At 34.0% G+C, this 20,725-nt stretch overlaps 2 protein-coding genes and 1 pseudogene across 2 annotated transcripts; 2 read left to right on the top strand and 1 right to left on the bottom strand.

Annotated features, from left to right (window-relative positions):
- Positions 1–392: 392 nt before the first annotated feature.
- Positions 393–1,691, bottom strand: LOC108477921 (uncharacterized; annotated as a pseudogene).
- A 2,625-nt stretch (positions 1,692–4,316) lies between these two features.
- On the top strand, positions 4,317–7,687 carry LOC108478583 (uncharacterized). The gene is made up of 3 exons (XM_017781047.2): positions 4,317–4,883; positions 5,404–5,526; positions 5,713–7,687. The coding sequence occupies exons 1-3, from the start codon at positions 4,530–4,532 to the stop codon at positions 7,261–7,263; spliced, it is 2,028 nt and encodes a 675-aa protein (XP_017636536.1). The 5' UTR covers positions 4,317–4,529; the 3' UTR covers positions 7,264–7,687.
- LOC108477920 (G-type lectin S-receptor-like serine/threonine-protein kinase LECRK1) lies at positions 7,517–16,715 on the top strand. The gene is given in 3 exon segments (XM_053021372.1): positions 7,517–7,568; positions 14,336–16,387; positions 16,390–16,715. Coding segments are annotated over 3 exon segments (2,430 nt in total).
- The last annotated feature ends 4,010 nt before the right edge of the window (positions 16,716–20,725 follow it).

Raw genomic sequence — 20,725 nt, 5'->3', positions numbered from 1 at the left:
ACAAAGCCAAGTTTATTCTTAACGAGAAAAGCGATTCGCATAGATCGGCTCTAGACATTATAGTTGTCAATGCCAACGAGTTGGTGAGACACCAAAACAATCTCAGGTGTATCAGAAGGATAAAGATACAGCAGATGATTGAAATCAATGGTGGCCGCCATTGACGTAAAAAAATGAGAGAGAGAAAAGAAATTTGAAAACGGCCCAAGAAACCCTTAAGTCGTGGCTCTTGATACCATGTTAAGAAATGGAATATGAAGAATACTTCTCAAAAATTAAAAAGAGTAAAAGCCATTACATCTATTTATATGCAAGAAAAATAATTGAACTAACTACTAACAAACTTCTAACTAATTAACAGATCCTAATCATAACAAAAAATTCCCTTATGGTTAATTGATCTCCAATCCCCTCCTGAACCAAATCCCTGCTGCTTTCACCCCTTTATCTTCATTTTCCTTGGTAGAATTTCCTTTGCACCGAAGCTTTTTCCTTACTGAAACATGTGGTTTTCTTGGACCCTTAGGCCTCCTAGGAAATGGCCTTATAACATCACAATGAGACAGCATTGATTGCTTCCACCAATTTGAGTACTGTAAGGTAATATCTACTTCAAATAGCCTTGATGGTATATACAACACTGAATCTTGAATCGGTCTACTGTAATTCCTCCAAGCAATATCAGGATTTCCATTGCATCTAGCAAAACATCCTAGAAGATCTTGGTCCATTCCGAACTGCATCGGAACTCGTTGTGGGAGGTATTGCTCTATGTTTTCTAGTCCAACAAGCTTACTCACCCTTAAACATCTAGCAAATGAATGAATATCTTTATTTAAATGAGTATGAGAATCAATTAATATATGCTGTTCCTCATCAGCATAAAACTTTGGCAAAGATCATCCATTAATTGCTATAGTATAAGGCCGCCATTGAAAACTTTTCCCTGCAGTGTTTATAGGTAGCTTTATATCACTAACATTCACCTTAAGCCTATGCCATTTTGTTATTCTTGGCTCACCATGTGAGATTGAGTTAGGCATTGGCCTCGACCCCAGAAACCTTTCCCAAACCCAAACCAGTACTAACTGAAATGGTGCATAAACATTAACCAACTCATTGGTTTGCACCACAACTGAGTAAAAGATTCGATCCTTAAGCCAACTCAAGTCCTTATATATTCTAGATAAAACTGCTGGTGCAAGAGTAACCCGGTTACCTCTAGCCAAATGAATTGCAATAGGAAAAACATGCTTCCCCACATAATGAATTGAAGTAGATGTCACAAAAACAAAGTTGGATAACCATAAAGAAAGGAATACTTCATGTTTTAGCTCATGTCCAGTTTTCATGAAATAGTCCATCCAATCTTTAGGCGAAGCAAACTTGCATCTCCCTCTTGCAGCCTCTTTGCGCCCTTTAATTAGCTTCCCTTCAACTTCAACTAGTTGTTTAGTCTTTAAAGGGATTAAAACAGATTCACCAAGAACAGAAAAGCCTCAGCAGACCATAACATCTTCCAAAGTTATGGCCGTTTCACCCCATGGAAAAACAAAAGTATTTGTCTCAAGACACCATTTTTCAACAATACCAAGAACAAGTTCCTTGTGTTGTTTGATATGATACCTGGAGCTCAGGATTGCCTCGCAAATACCAACTTGTTCCCATAAAGCTTGATACTTGTCGTGCATGTTATGAACCCATGTTTTCCATTTCTGTGTTGGACGTTTCCAGCCTTTGAACAACACCTTTTCAGACAAGTCCTTGAGGTCATAAATGAAGGGTTTTGGGAAAAGACAACGTTCACGAAGCTCAGAAACTTTCCCATTGCTTTAAGTGGCTGTGGGTTTTAGAAAATGGGCTTTTCTTCTTGTAATGTGTCCACCAGTTGGTGAAACCATATGCTCTTCCTCCTCTTCAACAATGGTGTCTAGTGGTAGTGGTGGTGATGAATGAATCTCCATTGTTTAGTGTTGAAAATTTTCAAAAAAAGAAAAGAAAAATCACATTTTTAGGCTGCTTTTGAACTTTGGGAACTTGAAAGTGTAGAAGTTTAATTGGGGGGGATTGAGCATACTTCCATTTTTGTTAATATGCACCTGCATAGAATCAGAACTCAAAAAGGACGATACGGACGGTCAAATAAAACTAGGGAGAATGATTTGTGCTAGCCGCATGTCCATGATGACCGTAAATGAATTTTTTGTGTTAGAATTTAATTTAAATAATAAAAATATTTTAATTTAAATTTAATTTAAAATATATATTTAATATTTAATTAATATATGAACCGTAAAATAAAAAATTTGAAATTGGATCACGATGCATGATTCATTACAAATAAGAAAATTAAGAAAGTAATTCAATTTTTTACATTTAATTAATATAAGTTAGCTGCTTATTCCCCTGTTCTACATTGCTTAAAAAAATTTTTTTGGAAATAAAGTTGTGTTAAATAATTTTTTTTGCTGAAATTTTTAATTTTTCAGAAGTACTTTTCAAAAACTTCATTGAGAAGGAGAAGTTAAAATTTTTAATTTTTTCTCCCTAAAAGCATCTTTAGTGCTTAATTACTTTATCACCCCTCCAATAACATAGTATTTTCCATTTTTTTCTTGGTGCTTAATTACAAATGTGTTAAAATCATTAATTAAAAATAAAAATATATTTTTAAAATACTAATTACAAATATTTAATGGTTATATTTAAATATTTAAAATATAGTTTATATATTCTAATCAAAATTTTATAAATGGTTAATATTTATTACTTAAAAATATTTTAAAATTTATATTTCATATATTAAAATATTAACAACGAGTTATGATAATTTTTATATTTTATTAAAATATAATAATATTAACTAATTTAAATATTATTTAAATATATATTTGTTACTTGATAATAACATGTCTAAAATGGACATTTTATTTCTCAAAATTACTTTTGACAGTAATGCTAAATACTCAAATTTCAAACCAAACTTTTCAAAGCACTTTCCAAAAACATTTCAAAATCACTTTCGAAAATCAGCTTAAATTTTCTTTTTTGTTGTTATTTTGCTGTCATTTAGTTTTTTTCCTACTATTTCGCTATTATATTATTACTATTTTTTATTATTTGGATAGTATATAACTTTTATTTAATTATAAACACATTTTTAATATATTTTCAATTATTATAGAACATTTATTTTAAAACTTTTAGTGTATTTGATGTATTATATTTTTAAATTTATTTTTATATAAAAAATAATCTAAAACTTTTAATACGTGCAAACCAAGTTAGGATCAAATTTAACATTTTTAATCTAGGTCAGGTTTGCACAAAATTTTAGGCTTATTTTTCTAGTAAGACTCGAGCCTAAAATTTTGCTTCAATTTAGCCCAAACTTGACCCGTCCTATGATCAGATCTAAGCACCATCATCATTTAAATGATAAGGTATATCAAATTTTTTTCAATTAAGTTGATGTTTAGTAACGTGTGACACAATTTAATTAAAAGTTTTATAATAAATATAAATAAATAAAAATTGAGTAATTATTTGATATATTATTGATGGAGGTTTTAGATTTCACAGGTAAGTTGAGGTGTGACTAATGTCGATTTATTTATATAATTTTTCAAATTTTTTAAAACACTATAATATATTTGTACAATGCTTCTTCCTAACCTTTAAATAAGTAATACATTTCAACACACTTGAACTCATATACTCTTACACTAATAACAATATAAATGTATAGTTCTACACTGATTTTAAAATTTTAATTTCAAATTTATGTGACTAATGAACCTTATACTTAAAAAAAAAAGGCATAATCTGCCAAAAAAATTTCCCCAAATATTAAATATTGAGCAACCATCTAAAATAAGATAGTTTAATTCCTCTATTTAAAAAGTATATATCTACAACGTCTCTCTCAATCCGTCACTAATAAACTAATCGACCTATTCATTACGTTAATATTAAATGTGATAGGGTTTATTTCACCAAACATCCCTATATTATATGTTGAATTTTAAATTATTCTTTAAATTTTAAAATATTCTAATTAAATCCTCTAACTTATTAAATGTCAGTTTAGATCTGAAGGATCCTCTTTCAAACTAATATGTTGAAATAATTTTAGTTTTAAGGATTTAATTTGAATGTTTTAGAACTTAGAAAGCTAATTTAAAATTTAATCCAAAATTGAAATATAATATGATATTACAATGTAGCCAAGTTGAGCAGACGTTACGGCGTCGTATCGTGTTCCGAATTCCCATGAGACGTTTAAGTGTATAAAAATTCGGTATTTCTATGCACGCGGCACATATGATATCCGTTAAGAGGAAAAAGAAAAACACAGACACGCTCCCTCTCAGCTCAGCTTTCTCTCTTTTATTTTTCCCACTCAATATTTACACAGTTCACTAAATTTACAAAATCATCGTTATTGTTGCATTGGGTTGTTTTCATTTTCTTGAAAAAGTTGAAGGAAAAGTTGGGTTTTGTTGTTTTGGAATGTTGATGGAAGAGGGATGAAGAATATGATGGGGGAAGCGAGTTTACAAGCGATGTTTTCGGGTATGAAACCAAGGGACGTGAATCTCAAGACGACGACGAAGCAAAGAACGCGGAACAGGAGGTGCAGGTCGTTGGTAGGGAGGCGGAGCAGGCCGCAAACGCCGTTGTTTAAATGGAACATGGAAGAGGACGGAGGCGGAGTTGAGGAGGAGCTCGAAGATAAAGAGGCTAGTGGTGAGGGACGACGGAGGAAAGGGACTTCGACAGTGTCTGCGAGGAAAATTGCAGCTGGATTGTGGAGGTTGCAGTTGCCGGAGACGGCGATTCCTGGTGGCGGAGAGAGGAAGAGGAATCAGTTGGGAATCAAAGTGAGATTTTTAACCTTTTTGCGGCTCCAAGGTCTATGCTTTAATGTTTTTTTTTTCTTGTTCATAGCCTTCTGTTATAATAATAACAATGTAATTTGATCGAAAGTATGTTTTATGATTTTTCTTTTTCTTTGTCTTGCTAAAATTGTTTAATTGGTTACTTATATTTGATGCTGATCTTTACAATCCCATCATTGTTCATTGTTTTATTATTGATTTTCACAATGCCTTGGATTATGCTTGAATGTCAAAGAAAATGAAGCTTCCACTACTTGCTTTTTTGACGCATTTTATGGATATTTTCTTGATAAAGGGATACACCGTCCATTGGTCTTTACAATCTACTTGATTCTCATTGAATACAGTTTGATAGTTTGTTTAAATCGCTTCTGATAGTTATGCTTTTGGCTCTGTTTTTATTCATAGTTTACTTCTTTTCTTTCTTGCATCTTCATTGATTAGATGTAATTTGATTCATGTTTGAACATTTTTTTGCTCATTATGTCTTAATTTCCTGCAGCGCGGTGACGATTTTACGGGTGTCCCGGTACTTCACGAGGATGAAATTCATGGTTCAACAGCAAAGGATCTGTTACCGAGCCCGGCTTCTGTCTCTGGCACAGAAAATGGTCTCCTGCACAAGGTATGCCTGCTTCTATGAGCTCCTTACCCAAATCTTGAACTTTTGAACTGAACAATATGTGAAAACATCGAATGCATACGAAAGGAAGCCTTTTTCATCTCGGTCATGTTGCACATTTGATGGTTTCTGGAAGTGGAATTTGTTATTTACTCTTCTGATCTTAAGCTGTTTATTTTTCCATTTAAGATTGAGTCTTCAATCCCATATTTGAACTCTGAGATGGAGGGAGCAACAAAGTGGGATCCTGTCTGCTTGAAACCAACAGATGAGGTGCGGCAAACTTACAGCCGTATGAAGCATACTGACCAACGAGTAACTGCAGTATCAACTGTTTCTGCCCTTGAAGCTGAATTAGAGCAGGCTCGAGCTCGCACTGATGAGCTTGAGACTGAATGCCGGTCCTCAAAGAAGAAACTCGAGCACTTGTTGAGGAAAGTTAGTGAGGAAAGGGCTGAGTGGAGGAGCAGAGAGCATGAAAAAATACGTGCGTTTGTTGATGATGTCAAAGCTAACTTGAATCGAGAAAAAAAGAATCGCCAGAGACTCGAAATTGTTAATTCCAAATTGGTGAATGAGCTGGCCGCTGCCAAGTTATCGGCCAAGCAATATATGCAGAACTACGAAAAAGAAAGAAAGTCCAGAGAACTAATCGAAGAAGTATGTGACGAGCTTGCCAAGGAAATTGGAGAAGACAAGGCTGAAGTGGAAGCACTAAGGAGATATTCCATTAAGCTTCGAAAGGAAGTCGATGAGGAAAGAAAGATGCTGCAGATGGTTGAAGTCTGGCGTGAAGAACGTGTTCAGATGAAACTCATCGATGCGAAGGTAGCCCTCGAAAAGAGGTATTCACAGATGAACAAGCTTGTAGCAGATTTGGAGAATTTTCTAAGGTCAAGAACCGGAACTCGGGATGCGAATGACATGAGAGAAGCAGAATCGCTTAGACAGGGTGCCGCCTCGATTAATGTCCAAGAAATTAAGGAATTCACATATGAGGCCCAAAACCCAGATGACATTTTTGCTGTTTTCGAACAGGTAGCTTCAGCTGAAGCCACTGAAACGGATATCGAACCCTGTGTCGCATACAGTACTGCTAGCTATGCCTCAGATATTCAAATGGCGAGTCCTCGAATGAGTATGATAAAAAAAGGCAGCATTCTGAGACATTCAAATGCAAATGTTGAGATAGAAGAAGATGAAAGTGGGTGGGAAACTGTCAGCCATGTCGAGTACCAGAGCTCGAGTTATTCACAACAAGGGAGTACTGCATCTGTAAACAAGAATCCTTGGCACAGCTATTTCTCGGGTAGTGGAACTGAATGGGAAGATAATACATGTCGGGATACCCCAACCACAGAATTTAGCGAAGTTTGCTCTTTGCCTGCTAGACAGTTTAAGAAGGTGTCATCCATGGCAAAGCTTTGGAGATCATGTCCAAACAATGGAGAAAAATGCAAGACAATCTCGGTAGAAGGAACAAACGGCAGGCCTTCAACCGGAAGGAAGTCTAATTGGAGTATTATGTCCCTGGATAAATGGTCCGTTAAAGGTGGTTTCAGTCCCTCGGAAATGTTGGGACAATGGAGTTCACCAGACTCTACTCATCGACCAGCAACGAAAATGTGCAGCGAATGGTCTTGCAGTGCACAGCCAACTAGTTTGAAGGCAAAACTTTCGGAGGCAAGAACGGAAACTCAGAAGGTCCAGTTACGACATGTTCTTAAAGAGGAGATTTAGAAGCAGAAGGTGATCGCCAACCAGCCTAGCTTAATTGCCGCGGTAGCCGGCTGTCCCCAACCAAAACAAGTAGCAATATAGTTACCAGACATCATATTACCATCATGGATTTTATTGATTTCTTTCGTTATCCGATATGCTGATAAATTTGGGACAACGCTGCTGATGAAACAGTTGGATCATCATCTCCTTTTCATCTGCTATGATTCTGCTTGGGGGGCCGTAGCCATTCCCTTTGTAACTCAGGAAAGCAATGTCGCCCATTTGTACTGTATCCCAAGGATATCAAGGAATACAGGTTCAAGGTAACTGAAATGATAAACATTTTGCATTGTAGTTTCTTACTTTTTTTGTATTTTTGTTGTAAGAGATGGCTCATTTGATTCAAGGTAAATTACAAATATCTGTGTTTCTGTTTTACTAATCCAATTATGTTTTTCTTTTCCAATTTCTTACAATTTTAAACTATTCCTTTTTAATGATAATTTTAAACTATTCAAATTTATCAATAAATAACATTTTATTATTTTAAATTATTTCTTATTTGAACCAGGATTGATTGTATTACGAGACAACGAAAATCCACACACGTAAAAAAAAAATGTGATAAACAAAAACATGTTACTACAAGAAAAACATATATAATCAATCTATTTTATAGTTGAAAATAACGAATAAAAATCTTCTGTCACCTCATTATGCCTCTTATTGTGCAAACCGATAACTTTTTTTTTTTACATGTGTCTTTCCTTATTTTTTCCTTTTAAAAATAATTATTTTGTTGATAGTAAAATTCGATTTAATTTAAAAAATTAAAAATTAATTTAAATTTTGAGTTAATAGAATAGAATTATTCAATTTTACGAGTTAATTTGAATAAATAATTGAGTTTTGAATTCAAGTCGAGTTGAATTTTATAATTCGGATAATTCAAATAATAGATTGATCCTATCAATTTTAAAATGAGCAAATTGATCTCTTTCTCACAAAATTTACAAAAAAAAAATTTAAAATATTTAAATAATTTTAAATTTTAAAATATTTATAAAATTTCAAAAATTCTAAAAATATATAAAGTTAAAATTTTAAATATTTTCTAAAATAATAATTTTGGGATCTAAATTAATTAATAAATTTATAATATTAAAGTATCTTTTTTTTCTTCTTATTTAGCTTTGAAACAGTTTTAAATATATATAGTTTAATTTTATGTTTCTATAATAAAATTTTAATTTAATTTAAACAATTTTTCCTGGATTCAAAAAATTCAAATCAAATTAGAATAATAAAATAGGACTCATCAGCTTTATTAACTCAACATATTTTCACTTAATTTGATTCGATCAGAAGTAACCTAAATAACATTTTGTCTTTAATAATTTTCTTTTTTCCACTAAAAAACGTCTCTGCACTTTTTATTTCTAGAAAATTAGCATGAAAAAAATCAACTTTGTCTTCTTCATTTCACCTTCCATTTTAAGTTCATGCCACCCAACCTTAAAACTATATCTCTCATGTAAATTTATTTAATAAGATTTTTCTTACAAATAATTTGAAGTAAAAACAGAAAAAAATAAAAGAGGAAAATTTGTTGGTTTCTTGATAACATTTTGATAAATAAGAAGATAATCTGTTTCAGCGTATTCAAAATCATGTTTTCTTATATTGATAATAATGAATTAACTATGTTGATTTTTAAACAATAAAAATTATGAATTAAGAAAGAAAAATCATAAATACGAAGTAGCACATCAAACAAATTTCGTATTTGAACTTTCCATGCTTATTTTGTTCCTCTAATAAAAATCTTGAAGAGAAAAGATGGAGTGAAATTCAAATTTCGTATTTAATACGTGCACGACTTTAAACATTTTGTTAGATCCAGATCCGTTCACTCGATCTCCAAAACTGACGTGACTGTAAACCATTTTTGTTGCAATAATAGTCAAACATCTTTAAAACAACAACCAACAACCAGCCAGGTGCCGATCATGGCAGTGCGACGCAAGAATTTAGAAAGGTCATAGCATGTGCAGACCCAAGTCATTGTTGAAGTTTCATCAGCTGAAAATTTCCATTTTCCACTTTCCTGGAAGTTGTTCCCTCACAAAACCAGCACCTGACAATTCCATTTTCCTTTTTAATCTCTGCGTTAGATTCAATGATCTCAGGGTTCATATACTTCATAGTTCTTTCATTTTGTTGAACACCTAGTGGGAGAGGCTCAATGATTTCACCACTTTCTCATAACCATCTTTGCCTTTTTATCCTTGCAAGCATCCTTTGGATTCTTGCAACAGTTGAGGCTCAAGCAAATGTAACTGTTAGAATTAAGTGACCCAAATTCTTATTTAAATAAAATACGATGGAAAATAAAATAAAAGTAAAATCCATATAGAACTAGACTTCTTTTATTTTATTTTAGAATAAGGTTTTAAACCTTATTAAACTCCATCTATTTTATATTGATTAGGATAAGGTGTTTCAATCCTACTAGAATATGGCTTTGCAAGCCTATAAATAGACATTGTCTATTCCTCTTGTATTTGAGTAAAAATTTTTCGACATAGTGAATTTTCTTCTCCTCTGCCGTGGTTTTTTTTTCCGAAAGGGTTTCCACGTAAAATTTATGTGTTCTTTATTTTATTTATTTTATTCTATTTTATTTTCACAAATTGGTATCGAGCTTAGGGTTATTCATCTCGATCACGGTAATGGCGTCTTTGAAGTATGAAATTCATTGTTGGATCGCAACACCGATTTGCGTTGTGGCAAATTAAGATGCAAGCGTTCTTGCACAGATGGATCTAGAGGATGCCCGCTAGGATAGATAAGATGCCTTCGACATTAACAGATGAAGAGAAGAAGCGTAAGGATTGAAAGGCATTAACACAATTACATCGCATTTGTCCAACGAAATTTTGCGAGGATGTGATGAAAGAGAAAACCGCATTGCATTATGGAAGAGGCTAGAACAAATATGTATGTCGAAAACTCTAACAAGCAAGTTGCATATGAAGCGGCGTCTTTATGCTCATCGTTTGGAGGAAGGTGCGTCGTACACGAACACTTAATGTTGTTTAAAGAAATTCTCTCAAACTTGGAGGCCATGGAGGTTCAAGATGATAAGGAAGATCTAGGGTTGATTCTACTTTGTTCGTTGCCCTGTCTTATTCAACCTTTAGAGACACGATTTTATATAGCCGCGAGTCTCTCACAGTTGATGAGGTTTATGATTCTTTAACCTCGTATGATAAGATGAAGCATCTTGTGGTTAAACCCAACTCTCAGGGAGAGGGTCTCATTGTTCGTGGGAGACAAGACCGGAATGTTGATGATGATCGTGGTAGAACACAAGAACGGAATCCTCGTGGTAAATCTAAGGGTAGATCGAAATCTTCAAACAGAGGTAAAACTTGCAACTTCTGCAAGAAGAAAGGGCACATTAAATCTGAGTGCTATAAGCTACAAAATAAGATTAAAAGGGAGGCTGCGAATCAAAAGGAAAACAAATGAAAATTCGGTGAAGGCGATGTTGTAGAAGACTACAATGATGGTGAACTTCTAGTTGCTTCATCAATGATTCTAAAGTAAGCGAGGAGTGGATACTTGATTCAGTTGCACCTTCCACATGAGTCCCAATCGGGATTGGTTTACAACTTATGAAACAAGATGTCTGAAGGTGTTGTTTTGATGGGAAATAATGCTTCATGTAAAATCGCAGTGTTGGAACAATTAAAGTTAAGATGTTTGATGGAGTTGTCGAACACTTAGTGACGTGCGGCATGTTCGAATTGAAAAGAAATTTAATTTCGTTGAGTACTCTTGATTCAAAAGATGCAGATACATTTGAAAGTGGGGTTTTAAAGATTTCAAAGGGTCCTTGTTGTGATGAAAGGGCAAAGAAAGATTGCCAAGTTATATGTTTCTGAGGTTCTATCATTATTGGTGATGCAATTGTCGCTTCCTCTTCCTTGTCGATGATGATATTACTAAACTTTGGCATATCGCCTAGGGCATATGAGTGAGAATGGCATGGCGTAATTAAGCAAAGAGGACTTCTTAATGGGCAAGGAATTTGCAAACCTGAATTTCTGTGAGCACTGTGTTTTTGGGAAGCAAAGAGAGTTCGATTCACTAGAGGAATCCATAACACGAAGGAAACGTTGGAGTATATCCATTCGATCTGTGGGGGCCGTCCGAGTGCCTTCGAGAGGTGGAGCTAATTATATGCTAACCTTTATTGATGATTTTTCGAGAAAAGTTTGGGCGTTCTTCACGAAGCGAAAAGCGATGTGTTTTCCACATTTAAGTCTTGGAAAATTATGATTGAAAAGCAGACGGAAAAGCAGATAAAATACCTCCGTCATGCAGACAATGGCTTAGAGTTCGTTACGATGAGTTTAATAGATTGTGCAAGTCGAAGGATCATGAGACACTTGACAGTTCGTCATACTCCATGACAAAAGCGGCGTTGCGAGCGAATGAACGAACGATCATGGAGAAGGTTCGATGTATGTTGTCAAATGCCAACTTACCAAGTCATTTGGGCGAAGCGACCTCTCTGCATGTTTTTGATCAACCGATCTCCATCCGTTGCCATTGAGAAAAAGACTCCACAAGAGGTATGGTCTGGTAATCCTGCTAATTATTCTGATTTAAAGATTTTTGGGTGTCCTGCGTATGCTCATGTTGATAATGGAAAATTGGAACCGAGATCCATTAAATGCGTTTTCTTGGTTATAAAGTGGTGTAAAGGCTATAAGTTATGGTGTCTGAAAATAGAAAAGTTGTGATTAGCAGAGATGTTGTTTTTGATGAAGCGCTATGCTACCTAACTTATCTCTTAAAGACTCTTCCAATAAAGAAAACCAAAAGCGGTGGAGCATCGATTAATACTGAATCAACTCCTCAAGCCAGTACAAAAATTGAGAATAGAGTTGCTTCTTCACCGCAATACTCTATCGCCAAAAACAGGACAAGAAGAGAAATTAAACCTCCAAAGAAGTATGCCGAGGTTGATCTAGTTGCTTATGCTTTAAATGTGGTGAAGATATAGATGCGAATCAAGAGCCATTTAATTATTTCGAGGCGATTAGCTGTGAAGACTCGAAAAGTGGATGTTTGCTATGCAAGAGGAGATGGAATCACTCCACAAAAAGCAGAACATGGGATTTTGTAAAACTTCCTAAAGGTAAAAAGGCTTTTCGTTGTAAATGGGTGTTTAAAAGAAAGAAGGACTCAGGAGTTGAAGAACCGGATATAAAGCAAGGCTTGTTGCAAAGGGTTACTGATCAAATTCGAGTGGACTTCACAGATGTGTTCTCTCCGGTTGTTAAGCATAGTTCGATTCGAGCTTTGCTTGGTATTGTTGCCATGCATGATTTGGAGCTTGAGCAGTTAGATGTAAAAGCGCATTTTGCATGGAGAACTTGAGGAAGATATTTACATGCAACAACCAGAGGGTTTTATAGTCTCGAAAAAGAGGACTATGTTTGCTTCTTTGAAAAAGTCCCTTTACGGTTTGAAACAGATCACCAAGACAGTGGTACAAGAGGTTTGATTCCTTTATGACTTCTCATGATTTCAAAAGAAGTAGTTTTGACAGTTGTGTCTACTTTAAGAAAAATAGTGATGGTTCTTTTGTGTATCTACTTCTTTATGTTGATGACATGTTGATAGCGACAAAAGATAAAGAGAGATAAGAAAGCTTAAAGCCCAACTAAGTGAAGAATTTGAGATGAAAGATTTAGGACCAGCAAAGAAGATACTTGGTATGGAGATTCTCGAGATAGAAAAGCAAGTAAATTGTACCTAAGTCGGAAGGGTACATTGAGAAAGTTCTTTGCGGAGTTCAATATGCAGAGTGCTAAGCTGTTAGTACTCCTTTAGCGACCCATTTCAGACTTTCATCGGCCTTATCTCCTCAATCGATAATGAGATTGAGTACATGTCACATGTTCCATACTCTAGTGCGAGAGGATCTCTCATGTATGCTATGGTTTGTTCACGTCAGATTTATCATATGCGATCGGTCTGAGTTAGCGAGATACATGGCGAATCTGGTAAAGAACACCGGAAAGCGATTCGATGGATTTTAAAATACTTACGAGGCACTACTAATGTTTGCTTACAGTTTGGAAGAACTAAAGATGGAGTTATAGGGTATGTTGATGCTGATTTTGCTAGAGACCTTGATAGAAGAAGATCTCTCACGAGTTACGTCTTTACAATCGGAGGTTGTGCAATTAGTTGGAAAGCCACTTTGCAAACTACGATCGCTTTGTCTACCAAAAGTTGAGTACATGGCGATTCATGAGGCTTGTAAAGAAGCTATTTGGTTGAAGGGACTATTTAGTGAACTCAATGAAGACCTTCAAATCAGACACGAGATTTTGTGACGGTCAGTGCCATCTTTCTTACAAAAGATCAAATGTTTCATGAGAGAACAAAACACATTGATATTCGGTATCATTTTGTTCGTGATATTATTGCTCGTGGTGATATTGTTGTGAGCAAAATTAGCACTCATGAAAATCCTGCAGATATGATGACTAAGTCACTTCCTATAACCAAGTTTGAGCATTGCTTAGACTTGGTTGGTGTTCATTGTTGAAGTTAAACCCTTAAGGGGTTTTTGGAAGAGGTGAAGAACTTGTTTATTGAAAGTTCGCGATGAAGAACTTGTTCATTGAGAATTTGTGTCAAGGTGGAGATTGTTAGAATTAAGTGACCCAAATTCTTATTTAAATAAAATACGATGGAAAATAAAATAAAAGTAAAATCCATATAGAACTAGACTTCTTTTATTTTATTTTAGAATAAGGTTTTTAAACCTTATTAAACTCCATCTATTTTATATTGATTAGGATAAGGTGTTTCAATCCTACTAGAATATGGCTTTGCAAGCCTATAAATAGACATTGTCTATTCCTCTTGTATTTGAGTAAAAATTTTTCGACATAGTGAATTTTCTTCTCCTCTGCCCGTGGTTTTTTTTCCGAAAGGGTTTCCACGTAAAATTTATGTGTTCTTTATTTTTATTTATTTTATTCTATTTTATTTTTCACAGTAACTGTAGGCAAGTCGCTTGCTGCAGATGATACAAACACCACCTGGCAATCGCCATCAGGTGTTTTTGCCTTTGGTTTTGACCCCATTACTAGTAAAAAAGATCGGTTTCTTCTTGCAATCTGGTATGCTAATATACCAGAAATAACTATAGTCTGGTATGCTAATAGAGATAACCCCGAAACAGATAGAGGATCGACGGTGGAGCTCACCGAGACCGGTTTTCTTGTTCTTAACGACTCTAAAGGAAAAGAGTTGTGGAGGTCTGAGAGGGCTACTGATGATTTTCAATTGTCCCATGCAGCCATGCTTGACACTGGGAATTTCGTTATTGTCAGCAAAAACTCAACCAACATATGGGAGAGCTTCAACCATCCAACTCATACCATCTTACCGTCTCAAGAATTGGGTGTTGATGGCAGTCTTGTATCAGCCCAAACAAATTATGGTAAGGGAAAATATCAACTTCGTTTTAAAACTAATGGATCTCTTGTGCTCAATCAAATAGATATGTTCACTGGCAAACCTTACGAAGAATACTTTAGTTTCCCCTTGGGAAACGGTTCTCGGTTGGCCTTCGACAACGACTCGGGGGATATTCTAATCTGGAATTCGAATGGAAGTCTAGTCGACAATGTGACAAAAGATGTTGAGCCAAGACCAGGCTTATACTACTACAGGGAGACACTTGACTTTTATGGAGTTTTCACTTTGTATTCTTATCCAAGGAACCCCAGTGGTGGTGCAAGCTGGTCTGTGTTCAAGGCTTGGCCACCGAACATATGTCGTGCGTTTGTCGATTCAGCGGTTCCACGTGGAAAGAATAAATATGGAATTGGCCCTTGTGGTTGTAATAGCATCTGCGAATCTATCGATGGGAGGCCTAATTGTACATGTCTCCCTGGATTTTCTTTCTTGGATGACAATAATCACTATGCTGGCTGCAAACAAGATTATGCAGGCGACCCTGGAGATTGCAGCCTTGATGGATCCACCATTGGGGAAGACCGGTTCGAATTCCAGAATATTTCATTTGTTAATTTTCCATTGAGTGACTATGGAATATTTTATCCTGCAACTGAGTTGGAATGTCAGCAGTCTTGTCTTCGTGACTGTTTTTGTGCAGTTGCCATTTATCCAACTACAAGGAATAATGGGAATGCAACTTGTTTTAAAAAGCAACTACCGCTTTCAAATGGGTACAGAGAAGCTGGTCTTGATAGTACAGTTCTAGTTAAGGTACTTAAGTCCGATGCCTCAAAGAAACAACCGGATGCCTCAAAGAAAAAACTGGCCACGCGGAATAATCAAGCTATTGTGATCCTTTCGGTTCTCTTAGGCACCTTTGTAGTTTTAGCTGCAATTTCTCTAATCTTCTTCTGCTTATTCCGAAGAAGACTTCACGACTTAAATGGTGTTCGTAGTCCTAGCAGAAGAGATTTAGAGACTAATCTGCAGTTTTTCACATACAAAGATCTCGAGCATGCCACGAACCAATTCAATGAAGAACTTGGAAGAGGAGCTTTTGGCACCGTTTATAAAGGAGAATTGCCATCAATCTATGGAAATCGTGTTGCAGTAAAAAAACTAGACAAGTTTGCTCAAGATGGTGAAAGGGAATTCACAACTGAAGTGAAGGTCATCGGCCAAACTCACCACAAGAACTTGGTGAGGCTAATTGGCTACTGTGATGAAGCTGAACATAGACTTCTGGTCTATGAGTTCATGCAAAATGGCTCATTGTCAAGCTTCCTTTTCGGAGTTCCAAGGCCTAGTTGGCAACAAAGATTGCAAATTGCGTCAATGATTGCTAAAGGCCTTGCATACTTGCATGAAGAATGCAGCAAACAAATCATCCATTGTGACATAAAGCCACAAAATATACTATTAGATGAGTCCTTCACCGCAAAAATATCCGATTTTGGGTTGGCAAAGCTTCTGATGAACGACAAAACCCGAACCAAGACCGGCATACGAGGCACTAAAGACTATGTAGCACCAGAATGGTTCCGAAACACCCCGGTTACTGTCAAGGTTGATGTTTACAGCTTTGGGTGATGTTGTTGGAGATCATATGTTGCAGAAGATGCGTGGAAGTTGAAATGGAGGAAGCAGCAATATTAACAGATTGGGCTTTCAAGTGTTACAGCGAAGGGATGATTGGAAAACTGGTTGAAAATGATGAAGAAGCTAGAAATGATGTTGAGACATTGGAGATGTTATTAAAAGTGGCTATTTGGTGTGTGCAAGAAGAGCCATCGTTAAGGCCTTCCATGAGGATTGTTGCAATGATGCTTGAAGGTGTTGTCCAAGTTCCTAATCCACCATGTCCTTTTCCACTCAATTCAATGTCAATGTCTGTGTCTACGAAAATGATCTAGTTTTGAATGTTGTTAAAACTGGACTGGGAATAGGTTAAAAAATTAGTACAATTTCCTACACTTTTTTATTGACATGTTTCTATGCTTATTTTTAGTTAATTTTAGATAATGGTTAGTAGTAGAAAACATATCTAGTTTTAGTCATTTAATTATGTGTTTCGTTTTAGATAATGATTTAGTGTTGGTGAATATGGTGTGTTTCATGGAAACATACGTGGGAAGTGGCTTAGTGGATTTAGCTCTTTCAATAGAGAGTTAAGCACATCTATTTTCACAAGTTTATTTGTTGCTTTTTTTACTTTTTTTTTTTATGGTATACAATGTCAGGTTCTCCGATTGTTCAATCTTTTTATTTATCAACTTTTTGTTGGAGAAGCTCGAAAATGTGAGAAAAAAGCTTTTGTGTTGGTTGCAATGGAACTCTCAAATGTAGGAACAACTTAGAATGGTATGAAGAAACTTGTAAGCAATAACTAAAGTGTTGGAGGATGTCTATGAATGTTCAAGGTCAGGACTACTAGCACCAATTCATGAAACAAATCCTTCAAATATTCTTGAGAATGCCGTCGTGAAGGAAGTGGAGGATCAAGTGGTAAAATTGGGAAATAGCAATGAAAGAAGAGATTGAGGCTTTGGACAATAATAAGACATGAGACTTGTTACCTCAACCAAAGAAGTGTAGGCTAGTCACCTGCAAATGGATCTTTCGGTTGAAGAAAAGGTCAAATTGTACCATAGACAAGTTGAAACCTCGTGAGTTTTCACCTATAAGGAAACATTTAGCCAGTAGTTAAAATGGTGACGGTGCAATCAATTATTTCATTTGCTGCTTTTAAAGGTTGAAAACTCTGAGAACTTGAGGTAAAAAGAATTGGATCATGACGTATCTGTAGAGCAACCTTTATCTTTGGCTCTAAGCAAATTTCAAATTATGTCTATTGTTCGAAGAAAGCATTCTAAGGCTTAATGCAAGCATCAAGCGCATAGTATGGTAAAGTTGCTCAATATCTCATCTTTTGTGGTTTTAGAGTTTCTGACTCACGTTCTAATTTATCTATAAAATTAGAATAAATAATCATATATTATGGTATTATCATATGTTGATGATATGATTATATACAGAGATAATGAATAAAAAAAAATTCCAATTTGAGGAATGATTTGTCTATCTGTTTTGGGATGAAAATTTTGAGGGAGCTAGTTTGGTTATTTTTTTGGTCTAAAAATTAAAAAATCAAACTAAGGTAATTTCGTTTCTCAAAAAAGACTATGTAAAGAATATCTTGGAGTTCTTTTAACATGAGAGAGTTGAAAGAAAGGTTACTCCAATGAGGCTAAATCTCAAGTTGAAAAAAAATGAAGCGAATCCATTGGAGGATGCAAGAAAGTTTCAATAACTTGTTAGAAATTTCATTTATTTCAATGTTATCAGACTAGAAATTTTATACTCTATTGATGTTGTTTCTCAATTTATTCAGAATCCAATAACTTCTCATTTGGATGCAACAAAAAAAAAAATTTGCATTATATGAAAGCAACAGTTGGTTATGATCTTCTATACAAGTAGTGTAATAATTTTATGCTAAATGGATTTATTGATGCAAATTGGGTTGAAAAAAAATTCTACATTGTTTTATATCCTTATTTAAACAATAAAATGAAAATGAAAAAAAATCGGGTGTTATACATTTTATTTTAATGAGATAGACTAAGTGATAAATTTATAATTTAAAGACATTAATTTTGATTTTAATTGAAAAATTATTTATAAGAATAATGAAAAATACTGTCGGCACCTTATGATGGACACCTAAATCAATTATTCCCATCATTAACGGCTGATTGCTAGGGATTTAAAATATATATTTTTAAACTCCCAGCAATCAACAATCATTTATGGGAGAATAATTGAATGGGTTGCCAGTCATGAAAGTATTAACACTGTCCTCCACTATTTATTTTAGATTATTCTTATTATTATTTTTAAAATTGGATCATTGGGTGAAAAGACCTTTTTTGTTTCATTTGAAGTTTCAAAAGCAAAGCCCCAAATTCAACGTTGAAAACCGCTGTTGTCAAGTTCACTTGTGTTTCACAGTTTTAATCTTTAAGAAATGACCGACGACTTTGACCATTTTGTTATACCAAATATCACTATAAAATTTGTAAAGTGGGTCCACACTCATTCACTCCCTTGCAAAACATCTGGGTTACCCATTCTCCTCTAAACACGTGGATATAATTCAGTAATTCCTTATCTCATGTGAAATCCGTATAACGCGTGAAATAATTTTATTCACATATCTTATGTACATTCAGACTCAGCACACATATCACTATAATATTTTTAAATTCAATCATTTTTCCCATCTTTGTTTCAGTTTGTAAACATTTCGATTACATTCAATATTAAAAACTAATATGAACATTACAAAAACACGCATAGTTCATCTGTATGAACTTATCAAGGTAAATAACAAAAGCAGAAATGTTTGGAATTAATCCTAATTTTCTTTTTCTCAATTATTTATCGATTCTTGATCTATATAATACTTTATTTTCAATTATCAATTCTAAATACTTTAAATCATTTCGTTCCGTATATATGATATTTGTTATTTATTTTCACAATTTTCTTAAACTTTTGTTTTTGTTCAATTTAATCTTTGAAACTGTAACAATCATATTTTACACATTCAAACCCCAAACTTTTAATCTCATCCTTATACAACCTTCAATCATCTATATTTTAAGAAATTCATGTCAATTTTAACATATTTTTATTTTAGTCCCTAATTCAAAATTAACAAAGCTTACTTTACAACATGGTCTTATTTCATAATAAAGCTTCAAACTTAACCATTTAACATAAAAAAAAAAAACCTCAAAAATCAACAATGATAACTTTTCAAAATTTTAAAAGTTTTATGATTTAATACCCGGACTAATTAGATTATGCTACAACGATCTTAAAATTATAAATTTACTAAAAACATACCTTAAATAAACTTCCGTGCCAAGAGGAAAACTTGACCTAACGTGAAGCTTTCAAAACTGGTGACTTATGTTTTTGGTTCGGAAATTCGGTGGTGAGTTAAAATGATGATGGTTTTATATATGTTTTATTATCATTTAGTTATTATTTTTAATTTACTTTTTAACATATAATTTAAACAAAAGATAAACATTAACCATCCACTTAAAAGAAATGTGGTTTAATTACCACTTAAACCCTGAGCAATTTTTAATTGAACCTTTTATCTAATAAAATCAATATTGCTTAATTTTTTAAAATTTTATGATTTAGTCTTTTATTCCTTAATTAGCCATTTAATCACTAAAATATTCGAACCAAAATTTAATTCACCTATATAACAAATCCATAAATATTTAATAAAAATATTTACGGACTTGTTTTATAGAAACGAGGTCTCGATACTTTATTTTTCAAAACCACTGACTTAAGATTCAAATCACTTGTACTTTAATTAACTGTCTAATTAATAAAATTTATCAAATTAAAATTCACTACTATACTATATTATTTGACTCGTAAATATTAAATAATAATATTTATGAATTCACTCATTGAAATTATTTCAATTTGTGTTTCTTAGATGCATGACAAGAATCTTCCTTGGGAAATTTGAGTTGAAGTTGTTGGATGTGAAAGCGGCAAATAGGTTGCTTCTTTTGTTAGTTACATAAAAATCTTTCTTTTTGAGACTTTATATGGTGAAAAGTCAAATGTTAGTTATTTTTAAATATTTAATTTTTTTATTTGTTCTTAAATTTATTAGAATTAAACTTGACCCAAAAGTAAAGAAATATGTATTTGTGAACTATTATCTTTTTAGAAAGAGTTAGAGGTGTATAGATACATAAATAAAAAAAAAATTATTACTTCGAAAAACGTGGTGTTTAATGAATTATCATATTACATAAAAAAATATTATTCTTGAATGTAATGGTAGGAGGTGTTCAATTAGTTAACCGACCTAAACTATCTT

The sequence above is a fragment of the Gossypium arboreum genome, chromosome 11, assembly GCF_025698485.1.
Source record: "Gossypium arboreum isolate Shixiya-1 chromosome 11, ASM2569848v2, whole genome shotgun sequence".
NCBI lineage: Eukaryota > Viridiplantae > Streptophyta > Magnoliopsida > Malvales > Malvaceae > Gossypium > Gossypium arboreum.
Note: the sequence above shows the minus strand (reverse complement) of the source record. Positions and strands in the feature narration are given on the sequence as shown.

Coding starts and splice junctions, on each gene's coding strand:
- LOC108478583 (XM_017781047.2), top strand. CDS start 4,530: ATGAAGAATATGATGGGGGAAGCGAGTTTACAAGCGATGTTTTCGGGT. Junction 4,884..5,403: donor GGAATCAGTTGGGAATCAAA/GTGAGATTTTTA, acceptor AATTTCCTGCAG/CGCGGTGACGATTTTACGGG. Junction 5,527..5,712: donor AAAATGGTCTCCTGCACAAG/GTATGCCTGCTT, acceptor TTTCCATTTAAG/ATTGAGTCTTCAATCCCATA.